The sequence below is a fragment of the Nelumbo nucifera genome, chromosome 4, assembly GCF_055504915.1.
Source record: "Nelumbo nucifera cultivar China Antique chromosome 4, China Antique-T2T, whole genome shotgun sequence".
Lineage (NCBI taxonomy): Eukaryota > Viridiplantae > Streptophyta > Magnoliopsida > Proteales > Nelumbonaceae > Nelumbo > Nelumbo nucifera.
The window spans coordinates 37,059,565-37,084,408 of record NC_142652.1 but is presented as its reverse complement, the minus strand read 5'-3'; the positions used below and the strand labels follow the sequence as shown (position 1 = coordinate 37,084,408).

Sequence of the window (24,844 nt, the reverse complement as noted above, 5' to 3'; positions counted from 1 at the left end):
GTTTACAAACGTCACCAAAGGTGGATAAGGGGAAAAAATCTATCAGCTTTTGGTGACGTTTGTACGAAAAGTGCCATTTATTTGGTGATGTTTACAAACATCGCCAAAAGTTGGCAAAATTTTTTCTCTTCTACCTTTTGTGACGTTTACAAATGTCGCTAAAAGTTGACTATTTTTTTTTTTATTTTTCCCATTTTGCAGCTATCAAAATGGATTTACATCACCTGCTTTACACTTGATTAATCACATTTATCCATATAACCTTCTAATTGATAATATAAACATATATTAAAATATTATAAAAAACTTTAATACTTACAATTAAACATTTATGTTTAAACAAAAATATAAAAAAACAAGATAAAATATCATCCAAAATGAAAGGATTTCCCCTTTGCATTCACATTCTCCTTCTCCCTACTTGTTACATATGCACGAGAGGACCCTGTGCCAAGTACTTGTTCAATGTCCTATAAAGAAAAAACAATTATATTATATTTTCACTAAAAGATATAAAAGTATAAACATTTTTCTTGGTTGATATAAAAATAAAAGTAAATTTGGCTTATCTTATCGGGTTTGATGATGGACTTGCATGATGGGGATCAAAATCTCTAAGTGGAACAGGAGTGTTTTCTGATCCATGGCTCTGCACAAAAAAACAATGTATTCAAATATTTTTATCAAAATTGAATAAGAGAAATGGATTAATTATCATAAACATAATATTCGATACAGCTGACATATATAAAGCCACTGAATATGAAGAAATACTTTTTGTTGGCTACTTTGATTTTTGCATCATAATATTTAACCAAATTATAAAGTGTAGCTCAAGCTTCTTCTAGTGACAAAAACCAATTAAAAAGGTTCAAATATCAAATAAACCTAACTTGAAATTACCATTTACCTCCACTTAAGCCATGTTAATATAATTGCTAAGACTTAATTGAAAAGGATCACATTTACCTCCACTACTGAGCGAAGGGGATCAAATGCTAGTATATGACTTAAATAAATAATACAGATTCAAGCTCTGAATCTCTGCTACAAGTAGCTAGAGTCTTTACCAACAAACTAGCTAGCAAGGGAGTGCTACAACCTTGATCTCAGCAAATGTGTTCTCAGTGTTGATCTCTCCAAGGCAGACCGGTTTTCTGGGTCAGTTTTTAAAACAATGATAGAAATAATCTTAGAGAAGCAAGTTGTGCAAGGTTGATCCAAGATTCAAAACAATTCTTGGGAACCCATGATTAAACGAGCACTCTATACTGTCTTTGAGGCCGAGCCCAATCTAAGCTGAATTTACACCATGGGTGTAGATTTGTGCCTATGCAGCTCTACCCACTAGTTTAAACTGGCACCAACTTTGGCCAACAAATGGCATGTTTTTGTCTAGTGACCACTCATCAATAATTCTTTAGTAGGCCTCTGACTCAAACAAAATGTTAGAGCTAGCTGTGTCCTAAAACCAAAGGTCAGGTCTGCTTTGTACTACAAGAAGTAGGGGCACCTACGTTACTTACCCACAAATTCATGTGAAAGTGGAGCAACCAGACCAGACCTAACTACAACCATAATAATGAAATTGGGAGCAAAACCATGTGAAACCCTTCTTAGTTATGTCTCTTATCATGGTCCATGCATATTGTTGTGCCATCCCATATATCTTATAGTACACTTCCCTAGGTTCCATAACCATATAAAACTACCCTTAGATACGGTTTTGAAGTAATTCCCATGATCGATGATTCCCTGCACGTATTAGTCCAAATACAACAAAGGATCGTACACGGACAAACCAGGGGATGAAACAGTATAGACAAAGTAAAAGAGGAGCACATTCCTTAAAACACTTCAACACCAGAAGCCAAGAGATGGCTAAAGCTACTACTGCTTTATTGTAGACTTCAACTTCCGACATCTTGCTGCACCCTGGAATTGCATAATTCATATTAGCTGAATGTGATGTTTGCATAGAAGGCTTTGGAAACTAGTGATAACTCCTCACACCAGTTATAACTAATGATAACTCTGCAATTGATTAAGATTTCCCCAAAAGATAGTTAGTCTCTAAATGAGACCCAATAATTTAGTTGGGGATCAAGCCCAACCTTTCATATTATTGTTTTCATATCTTTCAAGTCTGTATCTTTCAACCACAAAATAAAGGCCAATTGCTTGTACATCCATCAGCTTGTTAGCTTCTCTAAAAATGTGATTGAACCAAATGGAGGAAGAACAAATTTCCATCAGATTCCAAATTTACGTCTAATAGTAACTTTTCCCATACAAAGAAACCAATGGAACATTTTGATTTATGGTTAGGGAAGAGACATTCCTGTCCAACCAAGTAGTCTAGTTAATTGTAAATTCATACACCAGTTGATCTAATAAGCAAGTCCAGAGGAGTGTTATTAACCAAATTGTAAATTCATACACCCCTTGGTTCTTAGAAAGGTTGATTTAGTAAATATTACCAAACACATGTACTAGGAGTGTTATTACCTATAATATATAGATAGATAGATAGGTAAAACCAATATTAACTATTTATTTCTTGTTTTTTTTTTTCTTTTTACACTTTTTTTATTTAATTAAGCAAGTTTAGAGGTCAAACTGGATGGTTCATCAAAATGGTTTAAAATTCAATCCTATTTTGATATATAGCACTGTATGATCATTTTATACCCAAATGGAAATCGACTACAAATAGAACCAATATGCATAAGGTAGAGACAAGGAGAGCTATTAACAACCATCTAGCTAGACTTAGGCCGGACTAAAACCAAACAAACTTATGGTTAAGCATTTGAAACCACAAGTAAGCCCTTGAATTAGTATATATAATGCTTTAATTAATCTCTTGTTTGCTTGTTTGACTACTTTTCCAATTATAAATGGCTTTCATAAGGTTGGAAGGATAAGAAAGTAAGTCAAGGAGAGGATGGAAGAAGGAAGAGAAGAGAAGAGAAGAAAAGGAATCAATGAAGGGCACCCAGATATTTGTGAGTCTGGTTTTTCTGTGTTTCAATGGTTTCTGTGCTTTTCTTGTCAATCTATATTTTACCTATCTTTTCTGCATTGCATATCATTTTCTAATGTTCCATCAATATTTTCTCACTTGATACTTTGAAGGGATAGGAATTAGGGATATTTTGCTAGGAGAAGGGAATGCAATCTGTAAGAGGGTGGGATTAGCACTGAGAAGGTCTCTGTAGGAAGGATAACCAAATAGCTTGCAAGATGGGTGGTCAAAGGTAGCAGAGAAGGGAGATCTTAGATCTGAGATATGAGAGAGTTGAAGCGGGAAGAGAGGACTCTTGGGCAGGAACTCTTAGGGGACTCACGAGGATAGTGTGTGAATTTTGTTAGGGCCTCCCTCTTTTGGAGATCCTCCTATTTATAGCTTTCCCCAAGGACCTTTTCCTTTTGGAGAGTTCATTTTTGGCTTCCTTTTTAGAAGGTTGCTTCTAATTAATCCAATATGTCCCATCTCGGTTAGTTAGAAGTCACCAAGCACCTACTACAATGCAGTAGGGGCCCCTATGGTAGGCATGTCTCCTTTCTCATTCACTAACACCCACAAGCTGCAAAAGTGTGTTAGTGGTTGAATTTAACCAAGCTCATAGGTGATAATATGAAGTATGGTCACAAAAGAGGACAAGAGTCGTAGCAGCACTATCCTCAACTATTGTGAGCACAATGCTAAGGCCTAAGGGGCCTTTTGATAACTGTTGTAATAGGTGCTAGAAATGAAATGCTGAAAATATTCCAAGTTGTGGTTTATCTAAAATTGAACCATAAGACTCATGTAGCTGTCAATAAACAATGGGATTTGTGATAGCCATACCTGAACTGTGTTGAGCGTGGGGAATGGATTAGGCATAGGCATGCCATATTGTTGTGCCATCTGCTCCATGAATGATTGCAAGTGATGCACATGTGAATTTAGGTTCACCACGTTCGATTGAAGACCACCTTTTCCCGAAGTTGTTGGTTCTCTTGGTCCAATTGTGTTGTGCATGTGGTGGTAGTTGTACTTTGAGAGGTGCTTCCAGACCTTGCAATACCAAAAGCATGCTTTGGGGATGGCCCAAAGCCCAAACAGCGCACCCGTGATGGATGTTCATCTCCCAAAACTGTTGCCACTACATCATGGGGACCGATGGCCTCAACCTGTGTGCCAACTTCTGCTTACTTAGCCATATATGTGGTTATTTTGGCCTAGAACAATTAAAAAAAAAAGTCATTACATAAAATGGTCCAAAGTAAAACCATACTAAAATTATTGAATGAATAAATATAAAAAAAAATACTTATAGAAAGTTCCCTCGCCTCAGGATCATAGAACTCCCCCTAGGTGTTTGTATGGGCCCTTTAGAATAGGTCTTCTCGCCTGGGGGGCATTGTTTTATTCAAATTTATTTAAATTTTTATTAAATAATTTACTTTCTTTTTAAATAGTTTACTAATTTATTTTATAAATTCTATTATAAACTAACCAATAATTTGGCGTGGATCAGGATGAACACTGATGGAGTCGCAATGGGAGATTACGATAGTGCGATAGTTGGAGGGCTCCTTTGGAATTGTAGAGGTCAATAGAGAAGTGGATTAAGGGATTATTATGTTGTTCAAACATCCAAATGTTGTTACTGAAGTCTTGGTTGTGGCAATTGGTCTTAAGTGCCCGTTTGGGAGGGCTTTCACACAACTTTTAGTGTTGCATGAGCTGAAGAACTTGGAATGATGAGAAGCCATGTTTGGTAAAAAATAAGTTGAGTATAGGATTATAGAAGTTGCAAAATTGACTTTCTGATGAAGCTATGTGAGGTAGCTTCTTTGAAGTGGCTTAGCCAATGCAGCTCAATCAATGTAAAAGCTTTCCTATATGGGTTCTAATTTTGTTTGGAAGTTGGGATTCTGTGAGATGGTTCTAGTCAAGCTGCAAAACTGTTGTCATCAGGCAATTAGGGTTGCCGATTACTTAGCTAACTTGGGTTGTAACCTCAACTCTAGGGGAGTCAATGGACCAGTTATGGATTGGATCCAATCCAATCCCCACCTTATCAAGTCGGATTTGGACAGTCTGTTATAATTATTAAATTGGGCCAATCCAAAATAACTTGGTCCATAATCTTATTAGTCTAAATTGGACCTAAACCAAATTCCCCAATAATCCTACGATGCCAAACCCTTGTCCAATTTGAAACAGATCAAAATTTAAACCGACATAAAAACACTTTTATGAAAGCCATTTTATGAAAGCAATATTATGAAACCACTTTTATAAAGTACTTTTATGAAAGCACTTTTAAAAAGTACTTATATGAAAGCACTTTTTGAAAGTACTTTTATGAAAGCACTTTTACAAAAGAAATTTTAAAAGTACTTTTATTCATTCACTTTGGATTGGATTAGACCCAATCCGATCTGTTTGCATTTTAATTGGACTGGATTGTATTGTAGTTTTTTTTTTGTGTGTGTATTTTATGGATTTTTCATGTTATTTTGGTGTTTGATTCAATTTGGATTAGATTAGACTCAATCCGGTCTGTTTGCATTTTATTTGAATTGGATAGGACTTGGTTTGTATGGATTTGGATTGGATTTAGTCCAGTCCATTTGTAAATGAACCAATATTGGATTGGACTGAATTAGACCAAATACAGTCCAATTGATAGCCCTACTCAACTCAAAATCTTTACAGGGAATTCATTTCCCCTCTGGCAGCTAGACCTTGTCTTGTTAGCTGATGTTTTAGGAGTTTTGACTCGCAGTTTTTGTTCTACTTCTTAGGCCCTATTTGATGATTAAGTACTTGTTAAAGGAAGTACTTGTTAGTACTTGTTTTAACAAACACTAAAGTTGTTTGGTAACCCACTTTTCAAATCACTTATTATGTTTTTTAATCACTTATTGGGGTGGGGATGTTAGGTAAGTTACTTTTACCATAAGTGTTTATATTGACACAAATAACAATTTTACCCTCCACTCAGATCTCTCCCTCGCCCTTTCATTTTCTTCACCGGAATTGCCGGAACCGTCGGAACTGTAGATTGGACAATTCCACAATGAACCTGACCTGTCGTTCAGAAAACCTCTTATATGTCAAGTTCAGGCCCACCCTCTCTGCTACCCCTTTAGGCTGTGTTTGGTTGCAGTGCATTTTTATTTACATTAGTACAAAAGCATGGGAGTACGAATGGAAAAAGTATAAATTCTCGTTTAATTTTATTTTGGGTTTTACTTTATTCTGTTCCATGTCTTAATTTACTTCACTTGTACTGCAATCAAACAAAATGAATTAAAATTTGAAACAAAAATAGGTCAGAATTTACATTCAAATCATTTGCACTACCATAATTTTGCATAAGTGCAAATTTATTTGCCAAACACAGCCTTAGCCAATATCAGATTTATGAGATTCCTAACGAGAGTGGAGTGTAACTTAGCCTCTCTGGGAGCTGTTAGAGCTTTCAGTCGCTCCCAAATTGTGCCAACCGGAACCACCCTCCCTTCAGCACGGGCTAGGATAGGGGCTGAGACCCCTCGCATAATCCCACAACAGTCCTCTATTACACTCCCCTTGACATAGGCCAAACCTGCAGAAACGAGCCCAAGCCCAAAGTGAAAAATAGACTTATCCCGCGAGCCAAAGTGTCTTTGAAGATGGTATCAGAAGGGGCACCAGATCCTCTTTCCCCTACTGCGTCTGAATTCGAAGAACAAATGGAGAGTTTGAAAAGGACATGATCATATGCAGTACTATTACTGATAGTCTACTACCTAACTTGCCACTTGTAGCATTTTCAAATAACTGAGAATTCTACAAAATCCAAATCAGATGGTTCATATATATCTGATCATGGCCAACGTCATCGTCAATTAGTGCCTAAAAGAAGCCATCTTATGTACTTGAAATTTTGAACGCGTAGAAGGCATGACAGGAGAGTGTGAGCATGTCTGAGCAGGGTTCCAGACATGATCAAGTGAATCAACCTTAAAACAAAGGAAAAGAGCGGGATTTACCTTCACGACGTAGGAGAAGAGACGAGTCTCCAGAACGTCACATGGGAGGTTCTCTATCTCCTCCCAAGACGACGGCAACACAATGCCTTTACTCAGTTCTCGACGACCACGTGATCCCTCAGGATCGCCACTGTGAACTGCCCAGCCAGGGTTCCAGATAGGCGTGCACTGGGGGGGCACGATAGAAGAACCCACTCTCGTGTTGAAGTAGAGGTGGGAGGTGGAACAAAAGATCTCGGAACGACCTCGAGAGAGAGCGGTTAATTAACGGCAGGTATTGGATAATTTGAATTGGTCCCAAATGCCTAAACAAATTTCGTTCCTTCCAAAATGCTGTGAAAACGAAAGGAGGATTAAACAGAATTGAACAGAGATCAATATTCCAGATTAGTCAGACCAGATATCAAATTAAATCAGGCTCCAAAAATATTTGATTTTCCATCTACTTTAATTTAATTAGAGCAAACATCAAATTTAGATCAGACTCGAATGGACTAGTATACTTTGACAAGAGAAGACTGAGATCATCTCATCCATACTATATATAATAATAGGCCACCAATTCATGACCGAACCAAAAAGAAACTTCTGTTGTGGCCCTTGGTGATGTTGTGGTGATTTCAATGTCATAGCCCATGATGGAAAGAAGAAACTTCAAAGACTAATCATGGCCAACGATAGCATTTGGAGAGACTAGAGTTGGCACAAAACTATATATCTGAAACCATGTCATATCTTTTCTCCATCCTTCAATGTAGCCATGCTTCTTGGTAGCTGGAGAATACATTATAATGCTATCTACACAATAATCCTCACCGTTTCTGATCATTTCATAGCAATACTGACAAAATCCGGTATCTACCTTGATTAGGAATAAGCCATTGGATAGCAAACCCATCAATAAGTAGTTGTGGTCATGTCTATTTAACCATATTACCGGGATGTTGTAACTGCATTGGCACTTCAAATTATGCGTACCTCCATCACGAACAATGCGCCATAAGCGAATCGTAGTCCTTTCACATTCAACCAGTGCCATAGAACCATCTATCTCCATTAGATTCAGTTTTTTATGAAAACTTGGTAATGGTACAGAGGGAGGGAACTTTATAGTCCGAAACTTTTCATGGCCAATATCAAACACAGTGATAGAAAATCTGCTACTGGAGGGTCTGATTTGGCTGATCCAATAAAGGGATCCATCCAAGAAGAACATCTCTTCCATCCAACAACCATGGCCAATATTAGTAGGGGTTTCCAATTCTCTCCATAAACTTTCACCGAGAGTAATGATCTCACTCCTGAACTGATACGTGTCCTGAATTATGTCTTCCCCTAAGTATTGCACTCGAAGAACCTTATACTTTTTTGTAGTGGAATCGACACCGAAACCAATTTTGGGAGGAAGTGTATCATCGATAGCTGAATTTGAATCTAAATCCGGTAAAGGTAATGACACACATAATTTCGTAATTGGGTTGTAAATGTAGGTTGTCTCCAATGAGCAAAGTGGAAGGATGCAGAGCAAGCCATTGCAACAACCGCTAATGATGAATTCGTTATCTGTATACTGTCGCATGAACTCCACTGGAAACTCCCTATCCTTCCACTCATCCATTCTTTGATCTAACAAAAATATGCTACTTTTAAGGGTATACTTCTCATAAAGGATGATGTGCTTCGGCCTGGCGTTTGCTTGTATCAGCTGCATCTCATTGAAATAAGGATCCAGTATTAACCTGCACCAGCTTTTACAAACCAGTTTGCATCTGAATATAGACTCGACGGGAAGCCTTGATAAGATCTCCCATATGATTTCTGGGGGAAGATGATGAACAGCTGTCTTGCTTCCATTGTTATCTGCTTCTTTAAGCCCTCTCATTATGGCCTCTAGGTAGGTTGCTCTCTTGGCTTTATTGTGCAACCGCCCTCTGGTCGTCGCAATCGTCTTGCTTCTTGCTTCTTGTCGTCGTCGCCCTCTGGTCGTCGCAATCGTCTGGCCTCTAGGTAGGTTGTCTTGCTTCTTGGTCGTCGCAATCGTCTCTTTATATTCTCGTATAGTTGCAGACTTGGAATCATTCTTGGAGTTGGAGTCCGACCTTCATCCTAATTCCTAAACCCTGATGGATTATTACGAAATAGAAACTTTTTATTTTGAATTAGGAGAGAAACGATCTCATACCAGGTAGCAGAACTTTCTTAGTTTTAGAGATGGGCCCACTTTCAAAAAGTTGTTGATTCCAACTGCAATATTAGAAGATTTTTAAGTGCACTGGGTTTGTGTTAGACTTTGCTCATAATGTATATTTTACAATATAATAATTCCCCCAATCCAATCCGAACTGGGTATGATCCAAGCGTGACAACAATCACTTGAGATATAAATTAGCGTGTCAACAATCTCAGAAATTTATTATATTTTTATTTCATTTAAATTTTAATATAATTTTTCATATGTTAAAAATATACATGGATCTGAAACATCCATTAATACTACTCGCACATACGAGATCTACGCAATATGCAACTCTGCGGACATGGGGTCTTGCCATTGAAAAATATACGAAAAGTACGGACAGGCCCAAGGATCTGAAAGCCTTGTTTGGCGTGGATCAGGATGAAAACTGATGAAGTTGCAAAAGGAGATGACGATGGTGCGATAGTTGGAGGGCTCCTTAGGAATTGTAGAGGTAAATAGAGAGGTGGATTAAGGGATTATTAGCAAGATCTGAAAGATTTAATAATTTTATTTTTATTTTATGTTGATTTATAAAAAATAATTATTGTTAATTGAATATGAAAAAATATTTTTTAATAAATTTAGTTTTATTAATAATTTGTAGTAATTTTAATAATTTTATTCTTTTTATTATTTTTAAATAAAAATTTGATTAATTTTAAATAGATAAAAACAATTATATAAACTAACATTTTTATTAATTCCACTAATAATTAACATTTATATACGAATGACAATGGGGTGGGTTTAGGGCAGGGCATCCCATCCGACCATCCTTTTCCTTGCCCCCTAGTCAATACACTCTACCCCATCCCCACCCTGTCCCTAGTGTCATGCGCGTTTAGGGCAAGGTAACCACTCCTCAATGTCGGGCGAGTTCAGGGGTAAGGCACCTCACTCCTCATCAATGATGGAAAATCCTTGAATTTCCTTGCCCCGTCCCCAATATTGGGCAAGTTCAAGTAGAGGTATAAATTGGGTCGTGCTGGGTCGGCACGACACGACCCGCATGTGTTCCGCACAAAGTGCGAATCATGACATGCTGTCCCACGAGGTGTCCCGGGCCATGCCTCCCTCCTCTAGCATAATTTGGGGGGCCGGTTTGGCACGGCCCATGACCCAAGCTCACACGGGCCCGTGTCGTGCTGTGGGTCAGGCTGGTTCATGGGCCAGGCCTTGGGCCAGGCCATGCCACACACCAAACCAAGCTCAAGGCAAGGCACCCACTATGACAAAAAAATTAGAAAAACAAAAAAAAGGCCATAAACTATTGTTTGGGTTGACGGTTCGACCACCCAGGTCAGCGGTTCACTAACCTAATAAACGGCATTTGGACAAAAAGTGGTTTTGAGGTGAAACGGTGTCTGGTTCCCACTTTTGCCGGTCTAACCATCTGGTTTGATCCAGTTTTGAAAACACTGTCCCCTTCAACCCAATATTCAATTTGATGATAAAAATGATTAAAAGGATATATTGAATATCAACCACATGGTAAATTTCTAAACATATACTAAATTGTCTTTAATATTCAAAAATGTAATTTTGTGAAAATTTTGGAAAATTTATTGTATTTGTATAATTTTGAAAATTTATTTAAATTTTTATTAAATAATTTACTTTCTTTTTAAATAGTTTACTTTTAGAATTATACTAATTTATTTTATAATTTCTAAAACTAACCAATAATTTGGCGTGGATCAGGATGAACACTGATGGAGCTGCAATGGGAGATTACGATAGTGCGATAGGGCTCCTTTGGAATTGTAGAGGTCAATAGAAAAGTGGATTAAGGGATTATTATGTTGTTCAAACATCCAAATGTTGTTACTGAAGTCTTGGTTGTGGCAATTGGTCTTAAGTGCCCGTTTGGGAGGGCTTTCACACAACTTTTGGTGTTGCATGAGCTGAAGAACTTGGAATGTTGAGAAGCCATGTTTGGTAAAAATAAGTTGAGTATAGGATTATAGAAGTTGCAAAATCGACTTTCTGATGAAGCTATGTGAGGTGGCTTCTTTGAAGTGGCTCAGTCAATGCCGCTCAATCAATGTAAAAGCTTTCCTATATGGGTTCTAATTTTGTTTGGAAGTTGGGATTCTGTGAGATGGTTTTGGAATGAGATTCTACTTCAACAATTCTTGCTCTTAATTGTGATTGTACTAGAATTATTGGAAGCTCAAAACAATTCAAGTACGTGTCCTAAGAAATTGGCTAGTCAAGCTGCAAAACTGTTGTCATCAGGCAACTAGGGTTGCCGATTACTTAGCTAACTTGGGTTGTAACCTCAACTCTAGGGGTGTCAATGGACCAGTTATGGATTGGATCCGATCCAATCCAAACCTTATCAAGTTGGATTTGGACAGTCGTTATAATTATTAAATTGGGCCAATCCAAAATAAATTGGTCTATATTCTTATTAGTCTAAATTGGACCTAAACCAAATTCCCCAATAATTCTATGAGGCCAAACCCTTGTCCAATTTGAAACAGATCAAAATTTAAACCGACATAAAAACACTTTTATAAAAGCACTTTTGTAAAAGTCATTTTATGAAAGCAATTTTATGAAACCACTTTTATAAAAGTACTTTTATGAAAGCACTTTTGAAAAGTACTTATATGAAAGCATTTTTCAAAAGTTCTTTTATGAAAGCACTTTCATAAAAGTCATTTTATGAAAGCAATTTTATGGAACCACTTTTATAAAAGTTCTTTTATGAAAGCACTTTTGGAAAGTACTTATATGAAAGCACTTTTCGAAAGTACTTTTATGAACACTTTTACAAAAGAAATTTTAAAAGTACTTTTACTCATTCACTTTGGATTGGATTAGACCCAATCCGATCTATTGTAGTTTTTTTGTGTATTTTATGGATTTTTCATGTTATTTTGGTGTTTGATTCAATTTGGATTAGATTAAACTCAATTCGGTCTATTTGCATTTTATTTGAATTGGATAGGACTTGGTTTGTATGGATTTGGACTGGATTTAGTCCAGTCCATTTGTAAATGAACCAATATTGGATTGGACTAGATTAGACCAAATCCAGTCCAATTGACAGCCCTACTCAACTCAAAATCCTTATAGGGAATTCATTTCCCCTCTGGCAGCTAGACCTTGTCTTGTTAGCTGATGTTTAAGGAGTTTTGACTCGCAGTCCGTGTTCTACTTCTTAGGGCCTATTTGATGATTAAGTACTTCTTAGTACTTGTTTTAACAAACCCTAAAGTTGTTTAGTAACCCACTTTTCAAATCACTTATTATGTTTTTTAAGCACTTATTGGGGTGGGGATGTTTGGTAAGTTACATTTACCATAAGTGTTTATATTGACACAAATAACAATTTTACCCTCCACTCAGATCTCTCCCTCTCCCTCTCACTTTCTTCACTGGAACTGTCGGAACCATCAGAACTGTAGATTGGACAATAGAAAGACTCCTCCAATTAACAACCTTCACAAAATTCTCAGATTCTCATTTCCGCCTCCTGAGTCTCTCATTTCGGGCGACTTAACAATCATTACCGCGGGTGGGATATTCGCACACTTCATTCCATGCTTGACAACAAGTAATTAATTTCGTTAGTCTCTACAAATTATGATTTTTGATCTACCCGATTGTTTACGCATACTAATATCTCAAATTCTCAATTTGGTTTTGTTTACTAGGTGGTAGGTGATGGAGGGTGATTTGACCCGACCCCCTGAGAAGGTGACACGTGGACATGACTTAACACAAGCGATAGCTCAGCATAACAGCCTAGCTGTGACTAAGTATCAAGCTCGCAAGGCAACTCGCTACGTTACAGTTAGGCCACAGGATAAGCTCGCTACAGCGCGAGCTCGAGAACCCCCAATGTACTGAAAGGGAATATTCCAAGGCAAGTTCATCCCAGCTTGCGAGCTAGGATAACCAGCTCGCGAGCTAGGATGACCAGCTCGCAAGCAAGGATGACCAGCTCGCTCCACCACTTAGGCAGGAGAGTTGTCCCAAAGTTTACCTCAGGCGGAATCACCTTGAAGTACCACCAGGAGTTCACTACGAGGCAGCTCATAGTCGGGTAACCTCCACAATTAGAGGATGTAGAGGAAGACGGAGGCCCGCGATGAGCTGCTCCTGGAAGATCACGATTTTGTCGTGACCGTGTTCCCAAGGGTAGTTACCGGAGGGAAGACTGTAGATGAGGTTTCTGGGAAGGTCATAGTGGAGGACCAAGGTCATGACTCTCTCCATCGACATGGTGGAGGGACCAAAACTGTCAGGCTCCCTACCCCGGGAGGTGGAAGCCGTTTCGCCAGAGGCCTCCTTAGCCTCTGGAACCTGCCCCCAAGTTCACCTCGAGCTCGAGGAGGCGTCTCATTGGTCGCCACCCTAGGGAAAGTTGTTGTACGGTGCCCAGACATATTGACAAAGTGATAAGACTCACCAGGGAAAGCTGAACTGGAAAAGATGGTGTGAACGGAAGAAGAGCTCGGGCAGCTAGATGAAGACTCGACCTCAGAATCCAAGAGCAAAGCAAGTTAGCGCAAAGGAGATGAGGCCTGGGGCCCTCCTACTTATAGCTACTGTGCCCTCAAATCGATGGCTCAGATTAAGGCGGATCTGATGGTTCGCAATCAAGCTGACCGTACGTCTTCTGAAACCGAAACGTAATTGGATGCACGTCTCCCTTGATCAAGGTAATGGCGGCTGCACGTCTTCCAGAACTGAGAGCCGTTTTGGCGCGCTTTTTGGCATTCGAAAAATCCAGAAATCCCTTGACGACCGCGCGTGTATTTAATGCAATCAATCAATCAAGATTGAATCCCAGGTCAAATCCACCCGTCACACTCCATGAACTCCTCGCGCTAAGGTAGAATCCTTAGCTCGGGGAGTAAGGGGCAATTGATGGAGGGTGATTTGACCCGATCCCCTGAGAAGGTGACACGTGGACATGACTTAACACAAGCGACAGCTCAGCATAACAGCCTACCTGCGACTAAGTAACAAGCTCGCAAGGCAGCTCGCTACATTACAGTTAGGCCATAAGATAAGCTTGCTACAGCGCGAGCTCGAGAACCCCAACGGGCCAGCACGGCCCGACCCGTTCTAAGTCGGCCTTGGTCATAATTTTAGGCCCACAGGCTCAGGCCTGAAGCACTAGACCCGACTTTTTTTCAGGTTTTCTCAAAAAACCTTAGCCCAAGCCCGAGCCCGACTTGATACTATATATTAAATAATAAAAAACATATTTTATTTAATAAAAAATATATATAATATTTTTTCTTTCTTCTTCTCTTTTTTTCAAGTAATAGTGAGATGTTTATTATTTTTGAGTTTGGAAGGTTTTTAATATAAATAAAACACTTTTTTATTGAATAAAAAAGGAAAAAAATATATTTTCAAATTTCTGGTCAGACTTGGGCTCGAGCTTGGGCCCGAGCTTCGGGCTTTATATGAGGGTCGAGCTCAGGCTCAAGACTCATAGTCGGGCTTAAATGTATTCTATTGATACATAGACAAAGCCTTACCCGAACCTAGCCCGACCCGGGCCATGAACAGGTCTAATTCTCACTATCCATCGGATATCCAATTGAATTTGAATTGGAATATTGTTTGATTCAATTCGAATTTGATCTATTTACACCTCTACTCATAGAACCATGTGCTCACACCCACTTGCAACTATGCATTGGGAATATCTCCCATGAATGAAAATATACAAACACAGAGATGTTCCTAGTAGGGGTGGCAATTTTTCACCCAACCCGCTGAACCCACCCAACCCACCCAGCATCTAACCTACCCAACCTGCCCAATCTGCCCATTTACTTGGCGGGTTGTGTGATCAACCCATCACCCAACCCGCCCATTTAAATGGGTATGGTTGGGTTGGGTTGTGGATAACCGTTGGGTTAACCATTACAACATTAGTATTAATTCCTTAGCCTTTTTTTTTTTATTTTCTTCATTTGAATTAAATAATTTATAATTAATGCATTAATTTTCTATTAATTATTGACTAAATTTAGTTTTGTCTTAAATCAACACACTTCACCCAACATAAATCCAAATCAATTTGACCCAAGTCCAGACCAATTCAACGTGGTCTGACCCGATCCGGGTCGACGCGAATCCAAAATAGACCTCAGAAAGGATGGCTCAGTACCGCTTGCTTTGCTCAGTTTGGGTTGTCTTGTCCAACCATTATTCATACAGCCAGGCTCGACCCGACACAAGTTGATTCGGGTCGACCCGAATCCAAAATGGGTCGAACCGGGGTGGGGTCCGAACCCTAAACCACCATGCTTGCTTTGCCCGGTTTGGATTGTCCAGTTTGGTTCATATTTGTGCAACCAAACCCGAATTCGGCCCTTTCCGATTTACTTCTTTTGACCCGCTTTGGGCCAATCGGTTTGGCCCTAAATCCGTGCACAAACCAGATATGAGCCGACCCAAGTCAATCCACCATTTGACTGAACCAGTCCAGTCTGGCCCGACCGAATTGAACCGTTCCAATCAGGTTTTGTCCAACCGGACTGAACCGGTTTGGGTAGGGTCTAGTCCGACCGAACTGATCCAAATCTAAACGGTTCAACCACTCTTGAACTTGATGTGATTACCTCGATGACAATCCAATTAGATAGTTCGAGTTGGTCTGACCGGTTTGAACCTATGTGGTTCGTCAAATCCAAAACCCGAACATAGTTAAATGGCTTTGTTGCTTGTATAAAAATAACATGCATGTAATGTGAAGGTTAAATCCAACCCATTTAATTTTATATAACTGGATCATTAATGGATTAACGGATTAAATAAATTGGATTGAAACTCAACCCAAACCAAACCCAACGCAATCCGTCCAATTACCATCACTAGTTCCCGATGCATGGCTACAAAAGGCTGTGAGAACGACGTAATAACAGTTTTGTGAGGAAGGAATCCATACTCGTGAACCTCCTAGCTTCCTGCTACTTATATGTATGCATTTCTATTGGCCCATTTAATATATAGCTTTACTTAGTGGATAAATGCTTTTTCATTAATAGTTGGAGACCTTAAATTTTCTCACCAAGTTTCAAATTTTGAAAATTGAACAAAGCACCTTCTTCTAATAAACAAACTTTAGGGGTACACATTAGGCGACCCTAAGCATTGGGCTTAACAGCTAAGCTCAAACCAAACCCCAAGGTCAAGCTCAATCTGTCCAACCTTAGCCCAACTCAAAATAAAATTTGACATACTACTTAGTTTGAGTGTAAACCCAATCCAACCCATTGCACTTAAAGAGTGACCAAGCCCAAGGTCAAGTTCGATCTGTCCAACATCGGCACAGCTCGGAATAAAATATACATACTTGGGTTGAGCCCAAGCTCAAGCTAGGCTTAGGTGGGCCAAGGCTAATTATGTCTACTGTATTGACAAATTTCGTGAAGCTATTTAATACTAATAATTTAAACATTTAAATAGAAAATTTATATATTTTGCACATATGCACGTGTGTGTATGCATATATACACATATATGTATGCATATATGTATCTACATATGTTGGCATGTGAATATGCAATCAGTAGGAATGGCAATGGAACGGGACCAGGCAAGTTTTGCATGCCCTCTCCCAACTTTGAACCCCACCGGGGCTAGAAATCATAACCCCATTTCCATCCCTGCAGAGAACAAGGATCCCCAAATTTGCCCCACCCCACCCCGGCCAATTGTTCCTTCTTTCATATTTGCAAATTTATTTTTTATTATTTTTTTGAAACCTACGTAAAACTAGTTTATATTATGTAATTTAATATAGTATAGTACAATATAATATTATAATATAACATAATATATATTAACATATATTAATAGTTTTATATATATATTATGTAAATATAGTCAGGATGGGATTGGGACAGGATATGGACAAATACCATCTTTACCCCATCTCCGATCCCTAAGGCTATGTTTGGTTTGAAGGAAAAGGTAGGGAAAGGCCCTTCAAATCAAACATAGACTTAAGTTTTGGTGATATCGAACTCATTTTAATTAGAGAATTATAGTTTGTTCAAGTCTCATGGAAGTGATATTGAACTCATTTTAATCACCAAATTGTGTGATTACTGTGTTAACCATAAAGCAACATTGTTGAAACTCTTGCTACATGTCTAGAATAAGCTCCTTTTGATGAAAATTTTTTGAATTGATATACATGAGCTTTTAATCCTTACTATCACCGGGAAAATCTCCATATACAAAACACAAAGTAGGTTATAAGGCTGATACAGATATGTGGAATAAATATATTATTGATTCAAAAGTTTCTACTTAGACTTGTTCATTTTACTCTGTAAGACCAAATCATGGTGCAAGATAAACACATTTCTACTTCAAACATTGTTGGACACCTTTAATTCCTAACCCTATTTTCATTATCCTTCACTTCTCCCATATTTTACATGTCCAACAAGAACAAATTCTCAGAAAACGAAAAAAAAAAAAAACATACTTTCTATGATTTCATACAATCACAGCTTCCACAAAACCACAAAAATCCATAAAGAAAGCATCAATCTCTCCTGTTACCTTGTCAATGCCCATTTCTTCTCATCAAGGAATCGGAGGGTCTGGTGCTGGGGGAATTGGTGTTGGTTTTCCTTCACCAGCACCAGGCGGATATTGTAGACAGAGCACCCTGTCAAAAACGAAAGAAGATGTGTTAAAATTCAGTCTTTGCAGGCTTCATACAAAAGGAACAGATTTCACCAAAAATAAATTGTTTATGTACCTCTGATACACAAGAGACAACAAAAGAACAATAAAGCATAAGCGCAAAAGAACCAACAACAACCTCATCTTTGCTGAGTTCTGATCCTCTCCAAGCCTACAATTAATATATCTCCATTTCTTTCTTTCCAAGTTTCAGACAAGTCAAATCCTTCTAAGTCTTTTCTTTTCTTGGGTAAGAAAAATCCCTTTGGGTCTTGGTCAATTAATTGATCAATTTATCTATATTTTACATCAGTTTTATGACTTTCCTGTGCATTTATTAGTCCTCAGAGACCTTGGATTCACTCCACCAGTTTCAAAATTTTGAATGTTGAAGACATATATATATATATATATATCTAAATATTTATTTATCAACATATTTTCACAATGTATTAACTGATATTTTCATTTTTCTTACAGTATATTCCAAGGAGAAGATATATCAAATTACTAATTATAACCAAACAACATTTTCATTTAGGGTATAGAAAATAAGGGAGTTCACAAGTAACGAGTATATATAGCCAAGAAAATTTTGAAGGTTCTAGTAGTAAATTCCTACTTCTAGCCTTACTTTTACCTCTGTTACCTTGTCCTCGGTCTCTATCATTGTTTCTCCCCCTGTTTTCAGTAATCAAAACCTCTGATTGAGAAGATGATGTTTGCTGAGTTCGTCGTTTGACTTTTTCATTCAAAACAGCAGCTTTTACATATTCCAAGGTCACTATACCACTAGGAGCAGAACTGGACAAAGTCACGCGCAAATTTTCCCAAGAGTCGGGTAGAGTATTAAGCAACCAAAGTCCCAAAATTTCACCTTCAAATTTAATACCCATGTCGGACAATTGATCAAAGCACCCCTGAAATTCACTTATGTGATCAAAAATAGGAGTACTTTCCTTGTACCTCAAATTCATAGCCTGTTTCAATAGAAAAAATTTATTGTTCCCAGATTTAGAGGCGTACAAAATCTCAAGCTTATCCCACAAGGTTCTGACATGTGAATCATTAGCAATATGATTCAAAACATTATCATCTACCCATTGTCGAATAAAGCCACAAACCATCTCATGCTCAAAAGCCCATTATTCATCAGATTTATTTTTAGGTTTTTGAGTAGAAAAAACTAGTAAATGTAACTTTTTCACAAATAGTAGATCCTTCATTTTTCCTCTCCACTTGTGGTAATTGGTGCCATTCAAACTAATCATTCTACCATAATTAGGCTCCATCATGCAATCAAACAAATCCACAAACAAATAACCTGGCTCTGATACCACTTTGTTGGGAAGAAACTAAGTTTATCCACAAACTATTTCTCTCCCAAAAATAAAAAATTTGTAGATATTCAACTATCACAATTCCAAGCAAGATATCAACAAAAACAATCATAAGCCAAGCAAAGAGAGACACACACGATATTTAACATGGAAAACCCCTCCAATGTGAAGGGTAAAAAACCCCTCAGAGACCTTGGATTCACATCCATGTCACTTATTTTAAAAGTACTTTTTCTAATAATAAGTACTTCTTACCCTCCTTTTTACCAAACACCCATAAGTACTTAAAAACCACTTAATGTGGTCCCATGCCTTTTAAGTGTTCTCAAATAGGACCTTAGTTTCATGGATTTAACATATTCTTTAGTTTGTATTTTATTAAAACACACCTTACAATCAATTTATTATTCATTTGACAAGAGTGGAAAATGACAGTTTTAACCCTAATCTCCATTCGCACAAATTTAATCTATGCAAAATATAAATGAGAATGTCATTTTTGCCCCTGATAAAACCATGATAACCACTTAGCTTATTCAATTCTGTTCTTAGTTCAAAGAAGGAAGATATAAATGATGTTTATTTCATAAAGCTTGATATGAAGTGTGAAAGGGATTTTCAGAATAAACAACAATGGCCACATGCCCTTAAACATTTCCTAGTCGATTTTCGTGGTCACCAAACTACTTCGATGTAAAACAAATTGTTGAACAATTTCTATAAACTCAAGATAAAAAAGAAAGAAATAAAAGAGGTCAAAGCAAATGTTGGAGCTTCAAACAGTCATAACTTTTAATTTGGGCATTGCTTTTTTCCTTAAAAAACCCTTCTTTTATAGTAAACTAGTAAGGACCTATTATGCACAGGCTTTCTTGACTGAATTTTAGGAGTCTTATCACAGCCTTGATTCCTAATTAGGCCAAGCCAGATTAAATGCACCCTCAAATAGGCTCCAACATAAGCAAGGGGTAAAGCAACCATAGATCATTGAGTTTAGTTATTTTAATGGAAAAATTGTAACATTTCTAGGTTTAATTCCACCTGACCCATTATTTTTTCAAAATTGAAAATATGGTTGATTTGGGTGGTGTTTGGCACCATGATCATCTTGATTGGATGAACACCCATTCTGCTGGTTGTGGATAGGTGGACCGGTTCCGTCCACACTCTACTTTTGATCCCCTGCTTCACACTCTCCCTGAAAGGCAAAAACCATACTGTCTATTTTACATTTTAATTTCTTTGTCAATAAAATATTAATTATTTTACTTAATTTTTTTAATTTTTTAAAATTTTAATGTTTTATCAATAAAATAATATTTTTAAATATTTAAATTATATTTTTTAAATTTTTAATTATTTCACTATCTTTTGTAAAAAAAATAATATTTATTGGTTAGCATTAATTCATTGATGCATTTTTCAATATATTTATCATATAAAATGACAAAATTAGATATTTATGATTAATTGTGTAGATCAAGGTTTTCGAACTGCCGTTGACTCAGACGGTCGGACCGTTCGGCCTAGGAACCATCCAAGCAAACGGTTCTATTTTACCCCAAACCTGGTTTTTGGCCAAAAACCATTTAAAAAGTCAACAACCAGAAAATGAATAATTAAATTACAATAAATTAATTAAATTAAAATAAAATTAATGCAATAAATTTCAGTAAATGAAAATAGAAGAATTTTTACTCGAATTACAACAGTTGTATTTTCAAAATATTTTACCAAAATAACTATTTATTATTTTTCAATAATTTAATTAATATTTTACGGTGATAATCAATAACTTAAAATTATTTTACCAAAATATTTTACAATGAATATAGAGAAAATTTACTGATAATCAATAATTAATAGTTTGATGACAATTGATAATTCGATTATTAAATTAATACACTGCCGGGTTTTATTCGGGGTAGGGTGGAAAATGGATCCAAACCGGACCGGTTTTGGTTCCAAAATGGACTTGACCAATTGGGTTTTGAACATAATGGATTGGATCCGACGCATATGTATCATCTTTCCAACCCGTTCAGAATTACAGTGTTCGCTCAAGTGAACACAGTACCTATATTTTCGTAATCTAGTCTAGTAACCCGTCGACGTTGAACACGCACAACACGTCTGGTCACTGCCAGTGGATCTACCAAGTGTCATATGTCAGATGTGAAACAAATACCAAATTCCAAATCGAGAAAATCAGAGTTCATCTCTTACCTGTGAGTGATTTGAAAGGAATATTGGTTGAACCGAAACAAATGCCAAATGCTCGAGTGATTTGAATTTGTCCCGAATGCCAAAACAAAGTTCGTCCCATCAAAAATGCTGTGAAAACGAAAGGATGATTAAACAGAATTGAACAGAGAATAACGTCAAACTGAAATACTGCTGTCTTGTCTCAATATTTGATTTTATATCCAGATTAGTTAGACCAGACATCAAATTAAATTAAATCAGACTCCAAAAATATTTGATTTTCCATCTAGTTTTGTTAGAGCAAACATCAAATTTAGATCAGACTCCAATGGACTATACTTTGACGTGAGAAGACAGATCATCTCATCAATACTATATAGGGAGGTGATGACATTGTTCTCCCAACATTTTTCAACAACTTCTCATTAAAACGAAAACAGGGAAGGTAGTCTGATCTTGAACACGAACTGCGGAATTAATCTAAAAATATGATTTAACTGAAAAGTAAAATAATAAAAAACGTAATCTAAAAACATACCTGCTTTGTGTTCACATAAGCACTACCAAAAACTGGAGGATGCAGATTCATTCTTCTGTGATTATCCAAGTATGATCGAAATGAAGGCGTAGGAGAGTTTCCTATTGGACGGTGCAGAAAATCCTTTGTACCCTGGGTGTAGAGGATGCGAGTTCGGTAGTTGTGCAACTATGCTAAAGTTCCTATTATTATTTTCCTGCCCCAAAATAATTTCCCACATGCAAGTTATTTTATCCATTCTTTTAATCAAGGTTTTAAAAACTAACTGGGAATAGAACCATTCTAGCCACTGGTTTTTGGGTTGATAGTCTGATTTTCAGGTTCTAATAGATGATGGCCTGTTCCAATTTAAAAAAATAAAATAACTCAAAACCATTGAACAGGTTGAAGGGATCGATGATTAGACCACCCAGGTCAGCAGGTCGCTGACCTAATCAAAGGTTTCTGACCAAGAACCAGCTTAAGGGTGAAACGGAACCTGTTACCTGGACAGTTCTTGGGCTGAACGTGATCCAACCGTTCGAAAACACTGAGATGGCGAGGATGAAACACATTTTTCAGATAAAATATTGAACATTTAGTAATTTTCCAGGTAGAATTTTCAAGGCAAATGTCCAAAATGAAACCACATCTGCACCACATAGAACACGCCCCACATGCACCTTACAGCATGCATTGGGAACATCTCTCCTACTTGTCATTGGGAGATGTTCCAAATATACATTTGGAATATGTTGTGGAGCGTATGTGAGACACTCTCTATAGGGCACAAATGTGAACTCATACAAAATAACTTATAAATAATAGAAAGAAGAGATTTATATTTGTATGATGAATTCATGATGATTATTAATCAAAAGAAACAAAACATAAAACCAATATTAGGAGGGTCTACTAATATCAAACAGTGATAGAAAATCTGCTACTAGGTTTTATTGCTCCGATACCATGTAAACAACCCTATTCAGTTCTAGGTCAAAGTAGAGAAGAAGAAGAAGGGTTCGGCTAGTTGAGGAAAAGTTAGCCCTCACTAGTCGATCCACTTGTATTTATCTCAAATAAATTCAATTACAAGAAAGACAATATTGTCCCTTATAAGTGATGGGACACATAACTTAAACTTGAATAAAACAGACCTTTCACTCTCAAATAGATAAACCTAAAAAACCAAAATACCCCTTGTGAAATCTAACAAAGAACAAAAACTCTTTGAGTACGGTCCTAATGAATCCTTGGCTAGTCTCTACAGCAAAAGAAATCCCATCTGTTTTTAAGTTGCACTCATGTTCATGAAGATTCAAAAGAAAGCAGTCCAGTTGATGGCAGCGACAGTACCCATTAGTAAAGAAAGTCAATGCCTCCAACTTCCTGTTGTATAACAAAGAGAGAAGTTAGTTTGATCTCCAAAGCCAAAGAGGTCAAGAGATAATAAACGAGACGTGTTTATTTTTGCAGTTCTTAAAATGGTCGAGTTCTGACTTAAATAAATCAGAAATGAATCTTTCACATTGCCAAAAACCCACCAATTACCCATCCAAGGGTGTAATGAACTTGAATTTGTAAAGATGAGAGATAAGCATTACAGAAGGAAAACCTTGGGGGTAATGAATTGTTGGGGCCTTCCATCCAACAGATGGAAAAGCCCTCCAAAAATAGGCGTATGCCGCTGAATGCGGCGAGAACACGGTATTCTTTAGTAAAAGGCGAAAGAATAGTTCGCTCTGTGCTCACCGCACGGCTGCGTGAAGATGCTTTAACGCTAAATGAGTATTATATAAAGTTCATCGTGAATGGAGTTCTCCTTTTATTCCGATATGGGATTCATTCACAATCAACCAGTAAACAGTAATCGTGATCTTACTGTTCAAATTTTACCGTCAATGCATTGACGTGTTCGTCATCCATTAAAAGCAAAGTTATGTGTTCCTTGATTACAGCTTATTGACTGTATTTATCAGACTCAATAAGCGAGGCAACAGAATTCTGTAGAGAGTCAGTCCAGATGATATGAAATGGAAGGAATTGATGCTTCCTGCGCTCAGTAACATATGAAGCAATGTAACAACAGTCAAGGTGGAGCAGCACGAGGCTCCTCCAACAGGAAATGGATAGGCTTCAATGCGTTTCCTTCAAGAATAATAACAGTCAAAGTGACCTTCAAAACACAGCCCAAACTTCACCACCCAGAGACTGACTGAGATGGAGGAGACAGCCTAAGACTAAGAGCTATTCTGGCTACATGATTACCCTGATGATTTCTACAGATATTATTCCTACATCAATTGAATGAGAAGAGAATGTTGCATCAACATTACCTTAGACCAACTGGAGGTGTAGTCCAGTAAAATAGAAGTTTGTTTACCGAGCATAGATTCCAGAATTTACTTCCAGCAATGAATATTGTTCGGTTTGCCCTTAAAGATGAAGAGCCCAGAAAAGGAAATCTGGGTTAGGAGAAAACAGCGTTTTAATTAATAGATATAACAGCTTAAAAAAAATTTAAATGAATATAAAACAGTAAAAATTAAAAAATGGAGAATTGGGTTAGGGGACGCGCGAACGCGTACCGCCAATATAGCAAATTATGACGTACACTCTCCCATTTGGGGATATGTTAGACTGAAACCCCTCCTTTCAGTGCAATGGCGGTCGCCAAACTAGAAGATGGGCCTTCTTGATCCCCCGTTGACCCCGTCCAGTTAAGTATGATTTTCCCTCCCTCGTTGTTCATACTTATACCCCCCTCACTTATTTGTTTCTTTCCTATCTTACCGATGTGGGAACGGAAACAAAACAGAATATTACTGC

At 37.5% G+C, this 24,844-nt stretch overlaps 1 protein-coding gene, 1 long non-coding RNA gene and 2 other non-coding genes across 5 annotated transcripts; all 4 read right to left on the bottom strand.

Annotated features, from left to right (window-relative positions):
* Window positions 1-368: 368 nt before the first annotated feature.
* LOC104607336 (putative F-box protein At2g02030) lies at window positions 369-8,917 on the bottom strand. The gene is made up of 4 exons (XM_010272960.1): window positions 8,014-8,917; window positions 7,036-7,172; window positions 596-649; window positions 369-470 (listed from the first exon to the last, which is right to left on the bottom strand). The coding sequence occupies exons 1-4, from the start codon at window positions 8,915-8,917 to the stop codon at window positions 369-371; spliced, it is 1,197 nt and encodes a 398-aa protein (XP_010271262.1).
* An 8,569-nt stretch (window positions 8,918-17,486) lies between these two features.
* Window positions 17,487-24,732, bottom strand: LOC104607312 (uncharacterized). Of its 2 annotated transcripts, none has more exons than XR_016085413.1 (4): window positions 24,604-24,732; window positions 24,352-24,480; window positions 21,520-23,404; window positions 17,487-17,936 (listed from the first exon to the last, which is right to left on the bottom strand). It is a non-coding gene; the product is annotated as an uncharacterized LOC104607312 (long non-coding RNA). The 2 variants fall into 2 exon arrangements; XR_016085412.1 differs by having other exon boundaries at window positions 24,630-24,731.
* Window positions 23,661-23,776, bottom strand: LOC148792189 (U5 spliceosomal RNA). Its single transcript, XR_016070984.1, has one exon. It is a non-coding gene; the product is annotated as a U5 spliceosomal RNA (small nuclear RNA).
* On the bottom strand, window positions 24,581-24,743 carry LOC148792188 (U1 spliceosomal RNA). Its single transcript, XR_016071482.1, has one exon. It is a non-coding gene; the product is annotated as a U1 spliceosomal RNA (small nuclear RNA).
* Between the last annotated feature and the right edge of the window lie 101 nt (window positions 24,744-24,844).

Bases quoted from the DNA above. Each gene is read 5' to 3' on its own strand.
- LOC104607336 (XM_010272960.1), bottom strand. From the start codon at position 8,917: ATGAGAGGGCTTAAAGAAGCAGATAACAATGGAAGCAAGACAGCTGTT. The intron at 7,173-8,013 runs GTACGCATAATT...CTGGCTGGGCAG, and splicing joins GCGCATTGTTCGTGATGGAG to TTCACAGTGGCGATCCTGAG. The intron at 471-595 runs GCAAGTCCATCA...TTTTCTTTATAG, and splicing joins GAGATTTTGATCCCCATCAT to GACATTGAACAAGTACTTGG.